Source organism: Echiichthys vipera (genome assembly GCF_963691815.1).
Source record: "Echiichthys vipera genome assembly, chromosome: 3".
NCBI classification, from domain to species: domain Eukaryota; kingdom Metazoa; phylum Chordata; class Actinopteri; order Perciformes; family Trachinidae; genus Echiichthys; species Echiichthys vipera.
Window position 1 is genome coordinate 26,591,269 of NC_139828.1, and position 24,355 is coordinate 26,615,623.

Sequence of the window (24,355 nt, forward strand, 5' to 3'; positions counted from 1 at the left end):
TGCCCCAGGTAATGCAAACTCACAACCTTCTCCAAGTTTAGCTGATACTGATAATAATAACTTTATTTATATAGCACCTTTCATGCAAATATGCAGCCCAACATTCATTAATCAAAATACATTAAAAACAATGTTGAGCCAAAAACTAAAGGGAAAATAAACATTAAGTAAAACGTTAGGTTACAGTACGATAAAATATTAAAAGCAAAACCAAAAGAAAAACAGGAAAATTATATATACTTTGGAGATCAAAATGTATTTATTATTTTTTATGGTCCAGAATTTGATAGACTATCCGCTGTGGCCATACCGCTGCTGTACTAGCATGTCCTGTTTAAATAACCAAGGCACTTCAACAAAAACCTTTATTTTGTTAAAAAAAAAAACACTGAGAAAAATTAGGCTCTGTTTAGACAAAGATGATCTAGAAAGGAAGCGAAAATGTGGCGTTGCATCTCACTTTATATTATGCGTTTAGACAAGCGTTTTTTGGAGGAATCTACGTGCATATGGTGACGCAAAAGTGTGTGAAATTCTATGTAATATGCACGTGAGGTGGCTAGGCGGTGCCACGCTTTGCACAGTAAAAGTCTTGCCTTTCCCTTTAAAGGTAGTCTTTTAATGTGAAAAATATTGCTGATGGTAGCTTAACGTCCATCAGGAGTACTCCAAAGATAAAACGTCTGGAATAAATAAGTATCATTATTACTATTTTAAAAGAGGAAACGTGAGAGCAACAGAGTGATGAGTATAACTTGACTCTGTTGTTGTACTTATGGAATTACTGCTGTGGAAATTAATTTACCATATGAGCCATGTACACGCAGTTTCACCCCCTTCAGTGTGTTTTTTGCGGTTTGTCTTTATTTGGTCAATCCAGTGAATTCTTATATTATTTACATTGAAACGATATTAATAATATTTACATTATTTGAATACTAGCAATAGCAACAACGCAAAGATGTATTTAAGCATTCATTGAAGCTAAATGCCTACATCTCATGTCTCATATCCTGACCGAATCAAGATATGATATACTGTATGTCTTAGATATAAAAGATATCACTTTCACTGACACTTATACTTACAAATACAGTGTATGCATCTGATGCAGTAAAGATTACATTTGCATTTTGAAGAAGAAACAGATATTTACAACATCTCAAACCCCTTCCGCGGTGGTTTCAACGGTTGGCGAGCAATTCATCACTAATGCTTATTGGTTGCATTTATTCTTGGCTTTTAAGGCTATCACATAGCTATCCAATCTGTCCAAGATGCAGAAGTGGCTAAATGTTTTGTTTTGACGAAACCATTAAAGCATCAGTTTTCCCAACTTAACGCTAATACAGCAGGTCTCACATCAGCTCATATCTCATAATTCGTCTCATATGTTTATTTGCACAGCGGCTCAGGATTAGATTCTCAATATAACACTGCATCTCTGAAAAGCCTGGAAGTGTCATTAGCAGTAATTGACAGAGTCTGACTTTCCAACAAATAATAATGAATGTCACTGCACTGCCAGGATGTTTGTGTCTTGCTGTAATGATTTGTTCTGTTTGAAATGAGTTGTATCTTGTCTCTACACAGACTGTAAGGGAGCACATCTTTATGTATTTGCTATTGTATCTTCCTCATTTTCTATGCCACAGTATTTGAAACAAGGTCACACAAGAAATGTATACCTCTCTTATGGTTTTGTTTTGCTTCAGAATCACGACAACCGCAGCCTGCATGATGGATCTGAGGAGGTACCCGCTGGATGAACAGAACTGCACTCTGGAAATTGAGAGTTGTAAGTTTAAGCCTCACATCTTGTTTTTAGTGAAGAAATCCAGCGGGCAGCTCTACTGCTTTTCCTCCTTAGAAATATGAAGAGCACTGTGATTCTCAGAAAAAAAGTTCTCAGACTCCCCACCTCGTGGAAACTGAAACTGCTCCGACCGCTGAATTGCTTTCGATTTATTAAGCTGTCGTATCTCAATGAGATTGCTTGCTTCAACCTCTCCAGTTAGAGCTACTGCGTCAGTTCAGAGGGGTTTTAACCAGACAGTGATTTCCATAGCAGAGTAAAATTATAATTAGTCCAACTTTATCCATCTTGACGACATGTTTGGCTGTCTGTGCTGTCATAAAACTATTGAAAGTTATGCATCATATGCGTGTGGTATACATCAACGACACACTGACATCTCAATGAAGATTTACATCTCATGCAATCAGCACTTACAGCCAGCTGAGTCTATGTGAATTATAGGACTTACTGTAAATCAACTGTTCCTATTAGGCCCGCAGACATGATTCATTTTAGCCCTCCAACAAAATGAGCCGGCTGCACTTTTAAGTGCTTTTCAGCTCATAAGAATCACACCTTGCCTTTTTTCCTGTGTCCCTGTTCGCAGATGGTTACACGACAGACGATATAGAGTTCTATTGGAAAGGAGGAGACACCGCCGTGACGGGCGTGACGCGCATCGAGCTCCCTCAGTTCTCCATAGTCGACTACAAACTGGTTTCTAGAAATGTGGTCTTTTCCACAGGTGAGTTCACAGCAATGCAGACACATTTCTTCACATTTTCTAAAAAATTCAAATCCCCCTGCACCAGTGTTCATGTTCAATTTCATGCCCTTAAAGGAGCGCTAAAGTAGTTCTCCATAACATTAAATATTCATGACTACATAGGCAACATCAAAGTTAAAAACATTTACCTATTATTTATAAAGAGTTTAACACTCAAACACTTTGCTGATCTGCTTTATCAGGAGTGTGTGGGTGTGCTTTTATCAGATTTGATTGACCGTAGCCAAATAACCCAACAACTCTCCGCAGATTTTAACTCTGAATCCTGATTGGTAAGAAGCCCATTAAGAATATACATTTTCAGTGTCTTTAAAGTTTTAACCTGAGGCACCCAAACATCAGTGAATCTCCTGTGCTGTGTTTCCCCGCAAGAGACCGTGCACACATTAAGGTTTCCCTAATTACAGGATTTGCATCATACCATGACCTTTCTCACTATAACATCGGGATGGAGAATAATGATTCAAGCTCCTGATGAAAGAACGGGGGCCGTACTTACAGTAATATAATGTATTTTACAAGGCAGAGCTCCGACAGCATGAATTATTCTCTTATAATACTATAAACTCAAAGGCACCCGAACATTGATTATGCCCACATCCAAATTAATGTAGGATGGATATTGTCTGACCATTTCTGAGAAAATAATGCAGAGAGAGCCATTAGATCTCATTACAATCAGGGTCAAATCTTGATGCAAATAACCTCTCTGATGTCTACAGATGCTTCTAACATCTTCTTAGTAGGAGCAGCTGAGTATTTCACTCAGCCATCACAATCAACCACAAGGTCATCTAGTGTTTACAGGGGGTTTCAGGTCATATCTCACAATAAACAAAAAAGTGTATGCATGCATTCATATATTCGTTCATTCAGTAAATGATATTAAACTAGAAGGGCACTCTGAGAGCACAGGCTGCGCCAAGGCTTGCCCTGTCTCCCAATGTTAATGCAGTGTGAATTTTATTTCCAGTCGGAGAGACTCAAAGGAAGTAGTCACTGCTAACTGCAGTTGCGTCAATTAACATTTGATTAAATATTGCTGCCTTGTTAATGCACTGTTTATTATGTAATTTCTTGTACCTATCTTTGCCAATGTGATCTGCTTTAAATCCCAATGTAGTTTCTTGGTTAAAAAAAGGTTTTACAATTGTTCAGATTAATCCGATACTAGGCCTTCATGAATGCAGCACAAATGCATTGTCTCGCAACGTGAAACATCGCACAAAGTGAAAATAATTTGTATATCCGCTTCAAAATTGAATGGTCTCATCTTCCCCAAACTACACCCTTCACCAAATGGAACTTCTCATATCTTGAAGAACACTATTGATAACACTGACAGATGATTTCAGTTGGTTATTTACTGTTATGGAATTAAACTGTAATCTGTTTGTTTATGTGCACATTGTGAAACTCCTCCCTGTACTGGTATTGTTGTTGTAATAAAGTTTGTTTAAAAAAACAACTAGGTAGTTAATGAGGACATCAGGCTCACTCATACCTCTGATAAAGCTGATCCTTACTAACCGACTTCTTAGATGGCGCACACTAATGTGAACATTAGCTGTAATAGAAAGGCATAAAGCTATTTCAGCCTGTCAGGCCTTGATTGAAGAGATATTTGATGCTGATTGATATTCTCTTGCTCCTCTGACATTGCTACACTGATTCTCCAGGCCTCACATTAATTATCTCTTCATCACGAGAAAACAGAAGAAAATGATCCTGTTATAACAAGAAAGCGGAGGTTTTATCTCGTTATCACGGGAAAACAGAGGAAATCAAATGTATGTAATGTATGACCCTTTAGGGCTACCGTAGAATAGCTTAAATGTAGCTTTAATGTTATGTTGGCTCTGTCCAAAGGTAACAAAAATCTGCCTACCAACACTTCTGAGCCAGGCTAACTGTTTCCAATGTGCTTTAAGTCTTTATGTTAAGCTAAGCTAACTGCTAAGCTAGCTGTAGCTGGGGTCATCCCTATATTCCCCGGTCCCATAAGCCTCTGCCTTCGTGGATTTAATTCAGCATTTTGTTAAGGGCTAAAGGTTACAGTCAGGGTTAGGTTCACGTACAAAGCGGGGAACAGATGCATATTTATCTCAGGCCTGTAGTTCCGCCTACAGGGGTGAGAGTGGTGGTGAACTTCTCTATGGGCCTGTGTCCACAAAGTGTCTTTCTCTGGCAGAAAGGTGCGTGCAGGGTGCTGTGGAGCACTTCAAAGCGCTGCCCGTGGGTTTTATTCCTATGACAACAATTTTAACATTAGCTAGATAGCCAGCTTTATTCTACATTAACAGAGTGTCGACTTGACATCTAGCAACAAGCTGCATTCAGAGGCCGCCCAAAAAAGGGGAAGTTTTCTGAAAAAGGAAAAAAATATGCTCTCTCATTGGGAAAAATGTGGACACAGGCCCTAACTCCAAACAAGAAAGCTCATAAGTGCCAAACTATGTCTTTAACATTTTGTATGTGTTTCTGTTATATTTTGCTCTGCATTATGGCGTTTGCACACAGATAATCTCAAGGCTAAGTTTCATAAAAGGATTTGCAATTTGAACCACGCTTGCTTGTTTCCATGGTGATGAAACCTGTTCATGAGGCCATCTCCATAGGAACCAAAACAAAGTGCTAGACATTCCCTTGTTCCTCTTGAATTAAAGAGGGCTTTTTCTTCTTGGCTGTCTTCAACTGCAGGTGCCTACCCTCGACTGTCTCTGAGCTTCAAGCTGAAGCGAAACATCGGATACTTCATCCTGCAGACATACATGCCCTCCATCCTAATCACCATCCTATCCTGGGTGTCGTTCTGGATAAATTATGATGCCTCGGCTGCCAGAGTTGCATTAGGTATGATGTGTCCTGTGCAGTAGATTGACCTCAGCTCTGTGGCTTCACCTTCAGTCAGATGTCTTTTGTGTTTCATAGTCTGGGCCTGCAGACATCGGGAGCGTACCTTTGTTCCCCGGGTCCTATATTCCCCGCTTTGTATGTGACCGGGGAACAATCAGTGCCGAATTCCCCGGCAAATAGGCCTATGAAGACCCTAACAATACCTCCTAACCTAACAAAATGCTAAATTAAATCAGCGGAGGCATAGGTTTATGCGACCAGGGAACATAGGACCAGGGGACCATAGGGATGACCCCCAGACATCTGCCCAAGAGCTAGAAACAGACTTTAAATTATGATTTCATCGAAGTCCACAGAGAATGGATTTAAAAGGCACAAAACACTCTTTGGGTGCTTTATACAGAGTGTGGGGCACCAGTGATCCAAAAACAAAGAAAATCTGACATATTTGGATGAAATGAGCAAAGTAAATAACGTCTCCTTTTTTATTCATCAATACAGAGATACCTGTTGATTAGTTGAGTCTACCAATGGAAACAGTTTTTCTGAAACCTGCAAAATGATTTATATCCATTTTATGTTTACTTTAATTGTACATGTCAAACAGTTAGTAACTGCATGTGTGAGTTTGAGTGCCACAAACACAGTATTTAAATTGTAGCAATTGTAGTGATGTTACGCAATTTTTGTCATGCTCATTGTGATTGGCACAGCTGTTTAAACGATATATGATAAACATTACGACTGAGAAGACAATGTTTTATATATGGTCCTGTGTAGTGTTTTCTTAAATCATTCTCTATAACAAGTCTTCAATTTTGTCAAATGAAGGGTCAGTTTAAAACATCTCTGGGTCAAATATGTTAGAGCTCTTTTTACTTGCACATTTATTTATTGATGATGCCAAATGTTTCAGCTAATCTTAATCTTCCTCAGTATAAAACTCAATGACTGTCATAGTTCAGCCTATTCAGAGCAGGTGGGAAGGATCAGGCAATAAATTAAAGACAAATCAGACACATAGCAGATCTCAGAAGGAAAGGTATTACAGTGCATACTCTTAACATACTGTGTCAAAAGAAAAATCATAGATTACCCGCCGAAAGATTACCGTGATAAACATTGACAAAAGCACTTTTATACTTTTATGTTCAACTTGTCGATAAGAAGAACAAAAAGACACAATTTGCCAATACATTACTATTGCCATACACCATCTCACTCACACAGGTAGTAAGGGATAGATTAATAACCTAGTTAGAATAATAAGATAGAAAAACAAGAAATAAATTGTGTAGTTATGTGTGATGTAGTTATGACTGTTGGCCTCTCTTCCCCCTCAGAGATGCTGCCCAGTTGATTGAGTGTTTGTCGGAAGATCATGTCAAGTTCATGTCATTTACCGCCCTGTGACCTAAGAGGATGATATGTTGGATGTTGTCAGCCAGCAGGGGACATAAACAAAGGATCTGACCTTTACAATTCCACTTTATTTATGTTTCTAAAACGGACTGGAAGATCTTTTCCTTTCCACTGTTAGTGTGGAGACTCAGGAGTGCATAGCAAAATGAGGACAGAGCTTAACTTTATTATTTATTCTAAAAGTTCATCATGCATTTTAGACCTCAAAGCAGTGTTTGGAGTTAAAGCTGCACCAACAAATATTTTTATATTAAAGGGCAGAGCTTTTGCACACCTGGAGGCAGACAGGTGCGTAGGAGAGGACCATGGGTGCACAATACTGAACAGAAGACTCCCGCACACTGTCAGAGATATTTATTAACAACATTTCGGTATACAGACCCTCATCAGGTATTTTTCAATGCATACTGTATATTTTCAAATAACACAATGGTGGTGAAGGTCTGTGTACTAAAAATGTTTGAATAAATATCTCTGACTGCAAGTGAAGAGGACAGTCGAGTCTTCTGTTCAATATTTTTATATTAACAATGGATCAAACATGTAAAATATGAAAGATGCCACTTCCACAGAGAATCATCAACCCCAATCTGTAGTCCTCTTTAACTCTATAGAGGGTCTTTAGCCTCTTTTAGTTTATTGCTTGGTTTTTCGGTTCAATCTGTCTCTGAGCCCCCTTTACAGATACGTGTCTCAGTCTGTTCTTCAAATTGTTAGCCTTGCCATTTTAAGACATGTCTAGGGGGGCTCAAACAAAAGAACTGGTGTGCTCAACTCAAATGTTTTAGAGCAGAATGGGAGCCAACCACCCTTGAAATCCCGACCTCTGGGCATAAACCATCGGAGCTCATGAACTATGTGAGAAAATCCCTAATCACCAATCAAATCGTACTAATCGTAACGTATCTGTTATTGGCGGGTATAGCTGTATGACGACAGTGCTGCGTTGTTTATTGCTCTGATTGGTCGTAGTCGGTTGTAGTGCTATCCAATCACATGCAGTGGTATTTGAACATGTGTTGGTGCCGCTCCTCCTCCTGCGAAGGTCTATCACTCATTGAAAGATCCTACGTCTTTCTAGATGTGTGTGTGGATTTCCAGGCTGGATAAAGAGGAATCGAGTGAGAGCCGGTTCACCACTTGAAAACACCCTACCATCTCTAACTGCATTGATCTTTGTTGGAGTATTTGCCTTTAAAGGGGAATTTCTGTATTTTTTAACCTGGCGCTGCAGCCTGGACGCTGTGAACCAGGCTGCAATGTAATCAAACGGAACACCTGCACTTCGCAAATATACATCCACTAAAAGTGCTGATCTTGCGGGATGTTGCCAGTAGACCCCAGAGTGTAACTTAAGAGAGGGAGAGTATTGTGAATCAAAACAATGGTTCGTTTTCACAGACTAACGCTCCCTTTGGATGCAGACAGGCGTTGCAGTTGGGGCTAGTTGTGCTACAAATGGATTCTAATAACTCCAGATTGTCGACCATCAGGTCTTCAATTTGGCAGGGACACTACTGTCAGTCAAAGAGGGGATGGTTAGTGTGCTGCTGTAAGGCCTCCACATTGAGATGACCACTGTCTGAGACACTGTGAGATCAATGAAGATAGAGGACATTTACACTTACTGTACTATCCAAATTCACTGTCTATGTGATGATTTTCTATAGGTTTCAATTCTCATGGCACTATGAGGCTTTGAGGGAAACTACATTTGCAGGGTTACGCATCAGCCTTTATATGTGAGCAGTGGAAAATTAGACCTTACTGTTTATTTACTTGGAATCTCATTTGCTGCGTTGTGTATACAAGTAGATTGAGTATATCAGCTTGCAAATTTGATATCAACATTCTTGACAATGCGTTCCTGATAACAGAGTGAGGTTGAGATAAACAACCTTCTCATTTCAAGTCGGTGGCCATCAATTTTGCTGCTTAAATGGCAACTGTTGCTGGAAGGTTTGAACAGCTGTAGCTAACACGCTAATACGACAATGTTCGCTCCATGCTGCACACATTATCTCCGGCTGATTTTTGTCTTTTTTCTTGTTGACTCATTTTAAAATGAGAATCATGTAAAGCAGGTTTTGAATTAACCTTGTTGCTACATACATGATATGATGTTTAATGACTACACGTTGGCATGGAAATACAGAAACAGCATCGTCCATGCATTGCGGTGTTAGTGCTAGCCCTCATGTGCTTTTTTCACTAGCAAATGCAAAGCTAAACCGACCTGCCTAGTTATGGTTAACACATTATGCACTAAGGCCACTTGGTACCGACCCCTTGGTGTCAAGTTTTTAACACTGGGTTCCCTTTTGGCATCAATGTGCAGGGTAGAGTTAGGTTAAGGCAAGCACATTTGTTACGTATCTTACATATGTGATCTTAGTTAGGAATGGTCTCCTGGGTAAAAGTCCAGCCCATTCTCATCAACTTGTCACATTACTATTTTGTCGGGACGCTTTGGTGTCTTTTGTCAATGTACTGGGTAGCCTTGTGTATAAAACAGTGACAGTAAACAAAGGGAATGTATGGTTAACGTTGTGAATTCCAACAAAACTAATTGGTAAGGGTTGGTAAGGAAAAGATTGTGGGTGGGGTGAATAAGTGTGTTTGTAAGGTAATTACAGTGGCACACGTCACATGAACGGGAGACAAAGTCAGGTCTTCTGGGTTAAAGTCCGGTGTGTCCCCCACCACGACCTTGTCACGCTTAATCCTGAAGCACTTGCTCTGCGCGTCTACTATTGCCGCAGATGAGTTAACAGTTGAGCCGCAGTCATCTACAAAATGTCATCTGTGATTATCCTTTCGTAATCTGTCCCTGTAATTTTAACAGAGGAAACTCTACGGTGCTGCACTGAAACTATTTCTGGGATTTGTTGAGTAGTCCTCTCCTCTGAGATCTAAGAGTTTAGAATCTTGCTCTTCCTTTTGTTCTGCAGAAATCAATGCCATAAACCCTCAGCGCTCTTAACACCCCCCACACACACAGCACTGTACAGGGCAACATTTTTGGTTATATTATGTAAGCCTGAGTCGACAGAAATAGACACGCCATACAGGTTGGTTAGCCATCCAGGAGACACAAAACAACACAGACGCATTTATTGTTGATGGTGCACATTATCGAGAGAATTACTACGCTGCTGTTTATTGTGCATTTGCTGACTCTGTTCACTCGCTGTACGCTACATGAGCTGATAGTCACATAGTAGAGTGTTTTCTGCTTAGCCAACCAAAGTCAATTCCAACTTGTCAAGAACCAGATTCAGGGACTTTCATCAGATCCATTTTTAAAAGCTTTTAACCGTTTAGCGTACATTATAATCAGGTTTGATGAAAATGACTCATGGTGAGACTGTACTCTCTCATTTGGTTAATAGCACTCTGATGAGTATACTTTCATTTTAACCCCTGCAGTGCTACACCAATGGATTTTTAATTAAAGCTTTAATTAGAGAAACTCTTAAAGAGAGTTGTTTGCCTGGCAAGCTTGACTTTTTCACATGGAGATCAGTCAGCAGGAATACGACCTGTGAAGTCTCCCACATACCACGAGTCGTATCACTGTCACACCATAGCAGCTGATGTCCTCTCGTCTTTGATCACAGTGACACAGTATTGATATATTCCCCCATGATAACTTAATTCAAAATAGGACATCAAAGCCAAAAAAGTTTTCTTACTTCCTGCTTTACCACTAGGGGTCTTTATTTTATTATGGTACTGGTCTATGGAGGAAATTGAGCCAGGATCTTCTTCTGGGTTGGAATCTAAACCTGCAGACCATTCGCCCCATATATGAACGTTTGGACTTCATCAAAGTTTTCTCCGGAAGATTGCGTCTGTATGATTTCAGAACGGTAGTGTTTATATTTGAGCTTAATTGTGTGTGTTTTTTTTTAATTTGGTGATTCTAATAAATGTTTTTTGTTGTTGTCTTCCAGGGATAACCACTGTTCTGACCATGACAACCATCAACACCCATTTGAGAGAGACTCTGCCCAAGATCCCCTACGTCAAAGCTATCGACATGTACCTGATGGGCTGCTTTGTGTTCGTCTTCCTGGCTCTGCTGGAATATGCCTTTGTCAACTACATCTTCTTTGGCAGAGGTCCTCAGATGCAGAAGAGAATGGCCGAGAAGGCACTGAAGGCAAATAACGACCGGGATAAATTTGACGCACCCAAGGTAAGAATCAAGTGACACTCAGAACAACGGTTGTTCTAAGAGCTCAAGCTTTTAACTCACTTCAGTAAAGCAAGTCTTTATTGCTCTGTGTGTGCATTTCATTTAAAAAGTCTCAGCTAACACCTGACCAAAGCTCAGACAAAGGGGGGGTTCTATTTGTGTTTCTCCTGGCTAGTCCGCTCTGGAAGGAGGCAATTGCAAGTCTCCGTCTGTTAAACAGTCCAATCAGGTACAAGGGCGTCGTCACTCACAGCGGGTGAGTGTTTGTCACTGGCTGTTGTGTCACATCTGTGAAACCTCCACTGAAACTTCGCTGCTGCAGCCTGCAGGGCAAAGTTTGACCTCCTCATTTAACCAAGGAACATGCTATCATCACATCTGAAGCTTTCATTTGTGCCAGAATCACCATCTCATATAAATACAATTCTCTTTACATTCCCTTTTCCTCTGTGGTATATCATCTTTATGTGTTTGTGTCCATTGTATCCTGTACCGTTAATGTAAAACACTCTATAACGAACAGACATATCCTACAACATACACAGCTGCTGTAGAACACACCGAATGCTCACTCATCATCTAGCTTATTAAGTACTTACATCTACTTCGAACCATAAAAAACAAAAGCGCACAACACAAGGTCTTCAGTGTACACAGGGAATCGAAAAGTGAGTTACACAAACACTAACAAATTACTGTATACAGATACACACGTAATACATTTAACAATAATAAGTATTACTTTGACATCCATATATCAAGATTGAATTCATTTCTCTCCTTTTTTTTCACTCAATCGACCTCTTTGAAGGATGCAATGCATGTCGTAGCTGCCAATAGTTCTAGATCAATATATATTTTCATGTGACTCCTACTGTCTTATTACCTGATAAGCAAAGTCGAGTATTTATATATCATAATAGCCATCTGAACATCCAAAACAAACCACCTCTTTGCTCCTTAGAACACTGACATAAGAATAAAATTTCAGTGGACCGTATGTGTCTTCTCCGGGATGCAAGACATCCTTTGCTGCATATCATAAAATGCATCTTAAGTTGTGAATTATATGAACTTTGAGACAGAAATATGTCTTTGGCAGTTTTTATTTGGCCAGCACGAATTGCTATTAAAGCCAAGAATTGCTCATAGAATTGATGTATGTTTAATAAAATGCACATTACTGTATATTAATGTGATCTTATCTTCCCGGTTATGAAGAAAGCAACCAACCGACTAAAAGACAACGGCTATTTAAGAGACCCTTAGTGGAGTTAATCGTGTGTCTTATTTAAAGGTCCCATATAGTAAAAAGTGAGATTTCCATGTCTTTTTAATTATAAAGCAGGTGGAGGTACTATATAAATACTGTGAGAGTATCAAATCCACAGAGAAATGCACACAGCCTGTATTCAGAAACTGTGTCTTTAAACGAGCCGTCAGGACTTCTGTACGTTTGTGATGTCACAACTACACTAAACATTTGTAGAAAGTGCTGCTACAATGACGTTACAGTCATTCTGCGGCTGCGTTAGGGTGCAGAGACGCAGAGTGAACATTAACGCACGTGAACATGTTCTAGTAGAAACACAAAATACAAGTATGAACCTGAAAATGAGCAGCATATGAGACCTTTAAATAAATGAGATGTATCAATTATTATTATTATTAGCATGCTATTTTATAAACAAACACATCACCATTACATATAATGAAGCAAAGGAGAGAGTATTTCAGTGTAATTCACAGCTTGTTGCTACCGTTTCCAAATCTGAACACTGTTTGGCAGCAGTGTCAGTGTTGTGGATGTTTTTCTTGATCTGTAGGTGAGGATTTGACCCGGTTTGAAAGCTGTTTGAAAATGTATCTCTATATTAAATACGCATGCGGCCTACAAATAATCATCTGAAGGACTTAATCAGAGCTTTTAAATCATCATATACATGGTGGATCCCATGATGTTTATATATTATGGAAAAAGACCCGTTTCTGTCCCTTGTTTGAAGTTGACACAGTCAGAAAATAAATACTATATAACACATTGTTATATGACTGTGTACATATTGGGCCTCTATTTTTGCCACATACGTCTGAATGATTTATGTATGTTTTTGTGTGTTTTGGTGTGGGAAGCAGTATCTGTCATGACATTAGTATTAGAGCCATCCAGTCCAACCTTGAGCTGATTTGTGAGAAGTGATTTAACTTTGGGACAGGAAACCTGGTTTTGAAGGCTGCTCTCTGTTTCCCAGGCTGTAATCTGTCAGCCTGTTGGAAGACGTCGGCCCCGGGGCCTGACGCATGCTGCATGTGTCATCAGTCACTGAAGCCTCAGTCCATTTTTAACACCGCTCCTGTCTGTTGTGCCTAGGTCGACTCCCGGGGGAACATTTTGCTGACAACCTTGGAGATCCACAACGAGGTGGGAGCGAATGAGATCACAACCACCGTGAGCGAGACCCACAACTCCTCCTCCATGGTGTTTGACAACTCGGGGGTCCAGTGCAGGAAGCCGAGCGGGCCGCACGACGCGGGCCGCCACAGTCTGGACAGGAACACACATCCAAAGAAAACCCGTCTGCGGAGACGATCATCGCAACTCAAAATCAAAATCCCAGACCTCACTGATGTGAACACCATCGACAGATGGTCCCGGATAATATTCCCCTTCAGCTTCTCCCTCTTCAACGTAATCTACTGGCTTTACTATGTCAACTAACGCACTGATGTTTTTTAAACCCATTTCTGTCTCTGTGTCATTTTTGGCTTCTTTATTTAAAGAACATAACATGGTCAAAACCTTTTTTTTTTTAATCAAAGCGAGCGTAGACTTTGATGAACGAACTGTCACTCAGACAAGCACAGGGAATTATCTACAGAAGATACTTTACAAAGACTTCCATGAGCTGTAAAGTACTCTGTGCTCTCACCCCTGTGAAGAGCTGGGACATTGTACCTCGTGGGTTGAGCCACTTCGCAGTGTTATAAATCCATTTATTTACACTGCTTTAGGTCAGTTTTAGCTCTACCCATTATTGAAGAATTAAACGCAGTGGCTGTAATACAACGTATTGCTAATGACAAGACATCTGACATCCACTGTATTATTACAGTTGTCTGTCAAGCTACACATGGACTAATATGATCATGTAAACAGACCAGAGTTCATGATCCGGAAATGATTTGCAATGAAACTACAATTGTTCAATCTTTTGGGAAATACACTTATTGATACCACTCTTGTGTATTGTGATAAATATGAAGCTATAGCAATCAGTCTGCTAGCTTAGCTTAGCTTAGCTTAGCATAAAGACTGGAAGCCCGGGGGAAACCGCTACAATAAACGTATTTCCTAAAATCTTGAACCGTTCCTTTAATTTGCCTTGGAGTTGATGCCGGACCGTTCACTGGTTGTTTTGAAGTGGACACTAGAACTGTGACCTTGCTCCTTGATTTACAGGGGTTCAACACTGTGTAAGGATGTCAATAACTAACTCGGATTTCAAAGTTTACTTACAAGAGAGAGGCCGACGGAATCCATACCAGCATTTTAGAAAATTGTCATTCTGTCATTCACTGCCATTAATGAAAGGAAAGCTTAGACATTTTGGGAAATGTGCATATTTGCTTTTTTGCCAAGATTTAGATGATCAATACCACTCACTCAGTCAGTTAGCTTAGTCTAGCACTTAAGACTGGAAACGGGGAAACAACTAGCCTGGCGCTGTCCAAAGGGGAATTACCCACTGATACGAACTTCTAAAGCTCACACATTCAATTCTATTTGTTTAATCCATTCATGAACAAAAAATGTTAAATGTGCCGAAGCTTTGATTTCTACAACTTTGTCTTTTAAACATTTCTGTGCGTGTACAGATGAAACAAACAAGATTTGACATGCTAATTAGTGGGGTTTAATGGTGCTGGTGGGGTAACTCTGATAACTTTGTACAGAGCCAAGCTAGCTATGTCTTCATGCTAAGCTAGGCTAACCGTCGTCTGCTGCTGCTGGTTGTCGCTTCATATTTACCTTACAGACATGAGTGTGTGGTATCAATCTTTTTAACACACTCTCAACTAGAACGTGAATGAGAGTATTTACCAAAATATCAAACCATTCCTGTAACATTTACAGTTACCCATTCATATTGCTTTTCAGTTTTCAAAAAGAATGTCACATACAAGTGGAAAATGACAGTTGGAAAAATGTTCCCGGGCTTTTATATTAAGTAGACAATATCTGATCATTTTACACTATTTCACTCTTTTGTCATAGTGCTTTAAGGACTGCTGTCACAATATTTTACTGAGATTGTGAAACACGTATTCAATACAGTATCATTCACACGGCGACTCCTTTTTTTCTTTCAGACTGCATGTTGTACCGGGGACTGAGTGCAGACTTATTTTTGCAGACATGTCAGATTTGCATCAACCTTCACATTCAGATTTCTTGACTATCCGTTAAATTTACTGTACATACTGTAACTGCATTTCCTTCAGTTCACATTAATCACATGCCTTTTTGTTGTCAGCAGTGTTTTGCTCAGTGGTTTCTGGCCTGGCTGTTTGTTTTGTTTCTTTACGACATTATCATTTCCTAGTTGTGTTGTAAATATAAAACACAATATCACAGGTTGTGATTATTTTTCATTCTTTTCTAAAAAAAAAGCAAGTAGATCATGTGAAATACCATAAGTGAAGAACGAAGCGGGGGCGTATATACAGTAGTATCTCCAAAGCAACAACTGTTGGCATACGCAACTTGCGACACACCATCTGCACTGCTTGGCTGAGCAACTCGCAGCGCGTAGGAGTGACACCACCTGTCAGAAGTCCACTCAGCTCAGCGGCACCCATGTGCAGCCGAGTGACGGAGCCCAACATCCCGTTATACATCAAACGCACAACTAATGTATCATGCTTGAATTTTCACTACACTTGACTCTCCTACATGCTCCTTTAACACTGTTGTTTACGGTTTTCTAATACCCACACATTCTGGGTTTACTCCACAAAAACACATACTGCTGTGGGTCATATACAGAAGAGTACAGATTGGACTTGACAAACCTGAATGGGTCACGTTCACCCATTATTTCAACTACCTCTATTTAGCATGTATAAGCAGTGAATAGACTCATGATGTTTATCACACATTGTAATCTAGTTGCAACTCGATATAAGGATATTAATGCATTCCAATAATCACACGTCTACTATGAAGCATTTGTAGCTGATATAACAGGTCGGTGTGGTGGTTAGCACTGTCACCTCACAGCAAGGGGGTTGCTGGTTCGAACCCTTCTGTGTGGAGTTGTTCTCCCCCGTGTCCCCAATGGTTAATTGATGATTCTAAATTGCCTGCAGGTGTGAATGGATGTCTGTCTCTATTCGTCTCTATGTGCCCTGTGATAGACTGGCGTCCTGTCCAGGGTGGACCTCGCCTCACGTCCGATGTCAGCTGGGATCGTCCCCAGCCCCCCGCGACCGCGTTAGGGACAAGCGGTTGAAGATGATGGATGATAGATGGATATACAAATCATTCACAGGCATCTTTAAACCATTATAAATGTGTTTGAAACTCTTAAAGACATGTAGAACTTGAGTGTTTCATTCTTGACCTTGGAAATAGTTCAATAATATATTGATATAGCATATATAAAAATCTCTCAGCTGCATCTCATGGTTTACATCAGTGGATGGTGTTTGCCTGGTCCCCACTGAGAGAGAAGAAGAAATATTGATAAATAAATAAATTAAATTAAACGTAATAAGCATTTTTGTTAAATGAATCTATATATTATAACTAATAAAATCAGTAATAAAATCAATAATTTCAGACAAATTTTCTGTGATCAGAAATGTGTGTTTGTTAATTGGTTACAGGTGCTTCACAAGAAAAGTTATAGTTGTTTACATGCATTACTAAACAAAAAGTTAATTATATGCTCAACATTACATTATAATATTCATTTATTTTGCTCATAAATGCAAAATAAAGGGTTTTGATATTCAGAATCAGCTTTATTCGCCATGTATGTGCAAACATACAAGGAATTTGACTCTGGAGTTTTCCTCTCCTCTGTGTACACAATACACAAAAATACAAAAAGCACAGAAAATTTTTTTTAAGTATTTACCAAAGAAGACAAGATGAAAGATATATATATATGTGTGTGTGTGTGTTTAGTGCAAATGGGCATGCAATGGCAGGGGGATTATGGGGAGATCAGGGAGACTGCCTGGGGGAAGAAACTGTTTTTTTGTTTCTGGTGGTCTTGGCATACAGAGCTCTGTAACGCCCACCAGAGGTGAAGAAGTTCAAACCATTAGTGTACATCTGCAGCGATCCTTCCTGCCCGTTTCTTCACTCTGGACTGGTATAGGTCCTGAATGAGGCTGGACTGCGGCACACAATAACAATGCTAGGTTAAATGTTTACTATCTTACGTTAGCATGCTGACCATGAATGTCTCTACAACATTTTGTCCCAATCCATCTTATAGATGTTGGGATATTTTACAGTAAGGTATATTTATTAAATGGCTGGTTGTGGTTATGTGGATTATGTGGTTAAATTTATGAAAAAATATCATGGTTTGGATTAAATACCTTACGTTACTGTACCTTCATACATCGGGACACTTTAAGGATAATTAAATGACTTATATAGTGACTTTTCACACTTGAATAGAGGGCGGTGCCTAACAATAAACCTAAATAAAGTAGGCCATTTAATAAGATAAGATAAGATGTTGCTTTATTAGTCCCACAAAGGGGACATTTCCTTTATACAGCAGCAAGTGGATAGCAAACAGCATCAGTAAGAAACAATAAATTGTAGAAAAAACTTTGAACAATGTTAACACACGGAAATGTAAAAAATAAGAATAACAGGAACATTATATACAATATTTTCAAATATTTAAAAAATCCTACCAAGGCACAGAGGAAAAAATATTACTATTGCACATTGAGAAATGTGTTATTATTGCTTTGGTGTGTGTGGTGTGATAATGCCCATTTAATTGAGTGATAACATTAGAATAGAATGGAAAAATCGGGGGATCTTCAGAGTCAGTAGGATCCATCTTCTGGGGAACATGAAGGCCTTTATAAAAAATTACCGCCAATCCATTCAGTAGTTTTTTTAAAGATTATTTCTTGGCAGTTTTCAAGCCTTTTATTGTATAGAACAGACAGGAAATGGGGTGAGAGGGGGGGGGCATGCAGCAAAGGGCCGCAGGTTGGAGTCAAACCCGCAGTCGCCGCCTCGAGGACCTTCAGCCTCTTTACGTGGGGCTACTGCTCTAACCACTGTGCCACCTACCACCCCAGGAGTTGTGTTTGTTGAGATATTTCAGTCAGCACTAAAGTGTTGGTCCGACCCACCAACACTGCTGGCATAAAACTCCATTTGAACAAGCTCTGGCATGTCAAATATATTTCACATCCCAAAAATATACTCCGACATAATCCAGAGTTGGATCACACCTTTCATATATCATGGTTTTACTGTTAGAGCATAATAAAGTCAAAGCATAAATGATATCTTCTTCAGCAGAGGATCTCATGAGCCAGCCACAAGAGGCAATTTTCTTGTGGAACGTCGTCAGCAGAAACACGAGTGGAACGACCATAACAGAAATATGATCCCTGTTTTATGTGTGTGTACCAAGACCAGTGAGACCATGGCACAGTGGCTCCTGAATTAGCAACACTGCAATCATTTTCATAAACCGCAAGACAACTGTAACCATGAACGTAATCATTCATAAGTCATTTGCATTCGTTCGTTCTCTGCTGTGTTATGTTTCCGCAAACATTAGTCATTCTAATCTAATTTCTGCCCCCCAGCCCGTTCCAATGTGGGATGAATTGGTTGGAGAATTTGTCCGTGTGATACACTTGAGCTGCAGTTACTCAAATTACAAATTTCATCTGATTTATAGTGGCATATCTGAGATAAATGAAAAGCAGGTGTGTGTTTCCCTGTGTGCTTTACATTATGATGATGTGACACACGAGTGGCAGATTTTAGGACTCTCTCTCTCTCTCTCTCTTACATTACCATGAAATCTTAATCCTGCAACCTCCGGTCCCCTGCACTCTGATTAAATGGCTTTGTTCTGGTGACAGATGAGATTAATCAGCCCAGTGAAACACTTCCTGGATGTAATGACTAATAACAGTTGAATGAAACAGGGATATCGTACATGTAGCAGTGCCCTTTCTTTCTTAATGCTACAATATACGATCACATTTTAGATAATAGCGTGCTTCCGACTTTGGGGAAGGTGCACCGAGCCAGCTCCTGGAACATAGACTCAGGAGTCAGGCCTTATCACCCGACATCAGTTTCCTACCTCTCTAACGCTCTTGTGGCTGGATGGGAGTGAATCCCTGCAGCCGGGTTCCATGTGGAGGGCCTGAAACTAGAAGAGTGGAGGAGAATGGATCGCTGCCATGGGGGGTCTAATCTAGTTTGATGCATACAGTATATGGTTTAAGACACCGCTTCTCAAATGAGTGTAATGTTCAGGTTTCTGCACACTTGTGCTGAACATGTGGTGTGTTTTCATTCCAGATCATGTGTAGAGAATATTTACAGTATGTTCTGCTTCATTTCGATGTATACTGTACACATCTTAAGGCCCCTACGCATGATACGCCGTTCCATTCATTTCCTATGGAAGAGGCGCTCAGATTTCCCTCTCTGCCGCTGCACTCAAAGTTCAAATCAGTTGAACTTTGACCTTGTTGCCGCTGACCTTTCAGAAGCGCAAACAATGAGATCGAAGCTTTGAGTGTGACGTTTACATTAGGCAATCAGAGAGCGATCAGGCCAGTTAGAAAGATGGAGGAAAAACTTATTGTGTGTCCGAGTTTCCTGAACTATTTAACGTTACATTAAAGTCGTATTACGATCTCAGAAGAAAACGTAATGATGGAGTAAAAGCAGGCTTCACAGTAATAGTTGTAAAAATTAACTTCTGTCAATTCTCTGTTGAATTTCTTAATTGCCAATTGTCTTTTTAGTAGAAAGAGACATTGTTGTGGTGATTTAACCAGGGATTTAACCAGACTGAAACGATTGCAAGAAAAACAACAGAGCTTGGCGTGGTCTTGCCAAAAGAATTCAGAGACCCATGAAGAAGAACATAGCAGGAGCGTGCAGAGCGTTGGGGCCATGGCTACAGGGAGTCCCCCCGCGCGCCGGTATTTGACGCACTGAGACAGTTGCACTGAGAATGTTGCCCTGAGACAGTTGCACTTAGATAGATACGAGAAAGGACAGCGGCCATGATTTACTTTTTCACAGAGGCTTTTACTCAAAGGGCCAGAAAATATTCCCTTGTGGGCCAGATCGGACCGGGGCCACCAATTAATAAGCCTGCAGTTTTTGGCACTTCCGTGTTGGCTTCTTTTTTCATCCGCCATTTTGTCAATCCCATTTTATTCCCCATCACTTCAACTTGCATGGCAATAGCAGGAAGTCATGGGATGTGTTAACACGAGGAAGACTTACGACGGCCAACAACTGTTTTAATGTACATATATGCATGAGTATTTTTTTAAGATAAACTTGAAAAAATGTGAACCTGTCCTTTAAACTCCGATAACTTGAAGTTTATAGTGCCAAGTTATGTTTCTTTCTGCAGCACTTCATGAGCAGCTTTGTGCTGTTTGTAAGAAGTAAGATCGACACAAACAGTGTCCAAAAAGTGGTCACTGTCTCATCTTTAAAATTTGGACAGCTTACTGCCAAACAAACAAACAGTATCTGGTTCCAACTGAGATTTAAATTATGGAACGAGGCAGGAAAACCATCAACCAATTACTGCACAGTGACAATAGAAATGCAATAAAGTTGCAACATCAAAGCAGGCGTGCAGTATGTTCAGAGATGAGGGTCCCCTGAGAAATCCCAGAGGACGCTAGACTGTAAAACACTGCTTTGAAGATTTGACTGTATAATTATGTTTTTTTTTTTTTACTGGGAGACGTCAGATGGGTGGGGGAAACAGTGTCTCTCATAAAAAAAGTCAGACATTACAGATTGGCATTTAAATCATGGATCAGATGATGCAAGGCTAGAAGGAAAGAAATTACAGCGTCGTCAGGTATGTTTAACCATGAAAATAAAATAAAAAATACTCTTTTAAATATATATATATATATATATATATATATATATATATATATATATATATATATATATATATATATATATATATATATGTGTGTGTGTGTGTGTGTATATATATATATGTATATATATATATATATATATATACATATATATATATATATATATAAATACATATATACACTTATACTAGTTTTTCTAATGCAAACATAGTTTTTCTGTTTGTTTCTCACGTCCGTGTCTTAAGATTCTCTCCTTATGAACCTCGGGGCATGTGTGTGCAATAAAAGCAATAAAGGAAACAAGCCAGAGACTATGAAGAAGATAATTAGACCGGGGCAATCATAAATTTCTGGGTATAATGAGACAGACAATTTGAATATCTGTACATTCACACAGGATAATTAACCTAAATGAGCGATATTAAAACTGGAGGTGGGAGCAACAACAGCAGCTGCCGTGTGAGTAACCCCCCCAGGAGCAGGTGGACCAATAGCCAGGAGCCAACGTTGCCAACACAAATTGGATCTCCAGGTTCATCAAAGAAGCTCTTTATCACCAACGGAGTGTGAACGTTCAACGAAGATGTACGATATTGATAACAGCAGCAGCTCCATTCTGAATGTTGGTGAAATTATGGTGTAAAACTCCCCAAACTGTTTAAAAACACTTGGTCAGACTATTCACTTTTACTTGACTGTCTTATTTGGGGAAAAAATGACAACATGTTATTGGGAATCTAAATGGTTATTTTCTCGCCTGATTCAAACTTGAAAGAGTACTGCAGGGATGAATGTATTTCAATGTCTTTTTGTAGGCTGGCCAAGAACTTAATATCTCCCTGGTTCCCTCGACAGAAAGCCGATGGGATTTTTCCATCGGAGTTTGGATTAATGCAGAAAATAAGTGAAAAACAATCAAATATGAGGATACTTATACGTTTTGTTCTGCAAGAAAATCCTCATAAATTAGCTCTTTCTTTTAGGATTTCCATCCATCCATCCATCCATCCATCCATCCATCCATCCATCTTCAACCGCTTGTCCCTATCGGGGTCGTGGGGGCGGGGGGTGGGGGGGCTGGAGCCGATCCCAGCTGACATTGGGCGTGAGGCGGGGTACACTGTGGACATGACGCCAGTCTATCGCAGGGCACATAGAGACGAACAGAGACAGACAACCATTCACACCTACGGGCAATTTAGAGTCATCAATTCACACCTGCATGTCTTTGGACTGTGGGAGGAACCTAGAAAAAACCCACGCAGACACAGGGAGAACATGCAAACTCCACACAGAAGGGCACCAGCCGGGATTCAAACCAGAAACCTGCTTGCTGTGAGGCGACAGTGCTAAAATTTAGGCTATAAACAAACTACACCATGGTCGCATGAGGGACGCCACCAGTTTCTGAATGAATTCAGTGTTCCGCGTGATGACGTTGGTAGTCTTATTGAACCACTTTTTTTTGCAACCAAGTTTTTTTAAAAGACACGTGCAAGCTTCAGGGTTCACAATTGACGTGTTTACTAACACATTTTGGATTGTAGAACGAAATGTGAAAATCTCTAAAGTTTAGACCTTATTTCAGGCATCTAACCGAAAAACCCATTTAAAAAAATAAAAACATTCACTGCAAAAATGCTCACTAATTTCTGGGTTTTAGCACTCATCCTGCAGCACTCTATAAAGTGACATGTTGACTGGCTCAAAATCTCAATTGTGCAGTCTGAAGAGACATAATGCATTTTGGGGTGGTTGAGTATGTCTGGTAAGCACACGTCTCATGTAGTTTACATCTGGGAACGCATTTCTTACTCAGTGTTATGTCATACTTAAATTTGTACGTCAGTATGCGATTCAGAACACTGACAATTTCTTGTTGTGATCCTCCCAACTTTATGAAAATGCAACAATAAATCACTGGAGTGCCTCTTTAAAGCATCGTCATGTGGTAAAAGTCGACGCAAAGTGAAGCAAAGCAATGCAAGGCTCAAAAATGTCCAATCATCATTAATAAAAAAACAAAACAGTAAAAATGCCACCCTGACTTTACGTTGACTATGCTAAAGCTTTAATGACCTTGTGTCCTTCTGTGATTCATGCAAATGCCCTTGCAGATGTGGAGCCACGCCCTCCCATTACCAAGAACAGCATTAAACTGACAAGAAAATTAATTATTCAGACAAATGTACAGCAGGTTCACAGCATCACTGCCACGCTGGTTACAGCTTACCACCTGAACTCATCACTTTTAGTATTTTATTAGCACACCTCAGCTGGCTGTTAGGAGTGCAGTGCTGCTCCCCAGCTGGGCTGCGGTGTGTCCAGATGGTTCTGCTGCATTTGCACCCAGATATATAGTCCATCGTTATAGATGCATTGAGGGCTGAAATGGAAATCTCATTTTATTCTAATAAATGTGTCACTTAATCAGTGATATAATGCAAAACATTCTATCTGATAACTATTAGCCCATTTGCTGTTGCTGGGTAAAGAAAAATGATCTGTCCGTGTGTGTGTTTTTCTGAAAAACAACCCATGAACTCAAACAATTTGTACCCTCCCCTTCATCGGACTTCTCTGACACTGATCTATAGAGTGTATATCTGTGTGCATGCATATTTCAGCACCACCGAGATAAATCCGGGTTAAAACATGCATCTACTATGTTCACATATTCACTGTGTTCACACACATTGTAAAATTAATATTTGAACAAAGTACATGCACCCCTCACAGGTGGTTCTCTATCACATTTCAGTGAATCTCTTCTATATGCTTTTTAGATTTAAAAAAAAAAAAAAGAAAGTGAGGAAGAATTGCATCAAACAGTTGTTCTGCTATAATTTCATCTTCATTTTGATCATACTGCAGCATTGAGACTGCTCTTGTTGAAGCTTTCAATGACTGACTGTGGCAAACCAAGTTCAGTGTGTTCAACACAGTGAACTCTTATTTACACAATCCCCAAGGAGTTCCCCAAGGACTGATTCTGGGGCCTCTTTTGTTTAATCTCTACATATTCCTACTAGATCAAATTATGCAACACAGCATGTCTTACTGTAATTATGCAGATGACTGGGAAATGTACTGTAGGGGTGTCACTGACACAATACAGGTCAACTGAAGGCTAAAC

At 39.8% G+C, this 24,355-nt stretch overlaps 1 protein-coding gene across 2 annotated transcripts in view; it reads left to right on the plus strand.

The window, feature by feature from the left end:
- Positions 1-13,783, plus strand: part of gabrb3 (gamma-aminobutyric acid type A receptor subunit beta3) — a gene marked incomplete at both ends in the record, with an annotated part of 54,177 nt that extends 40,394 nt beyond the window's left edge. For both annotated transcript variants that reach the window (XM_083911200.1, XM_083911201.1), the window contains 5 exons: positions 1,716-1,798; positions 2,406-2,543; positions 5,286-5,438; positions 10,820-11,064; positions 13,436-13,783. In XM_083911200.1, coding sequence (XP_083767326.1) covers positions 1,716-1,798; positions 2,406-2,543; positions 5,286-5,438; positions 10,820-11,064; positions 13,436-13,783 — 967 coding nt within the window. The remainder of the gene's footprint in view (positions 1-1,715; positions 1,799-2,405; positions 2,544-5,285; positions 5,439-10,819; positions 11,065-13,435) is intronic.
- Between the last annotated feature and the right edge of the window lie 10,572 nt (positions 13,784-24,355).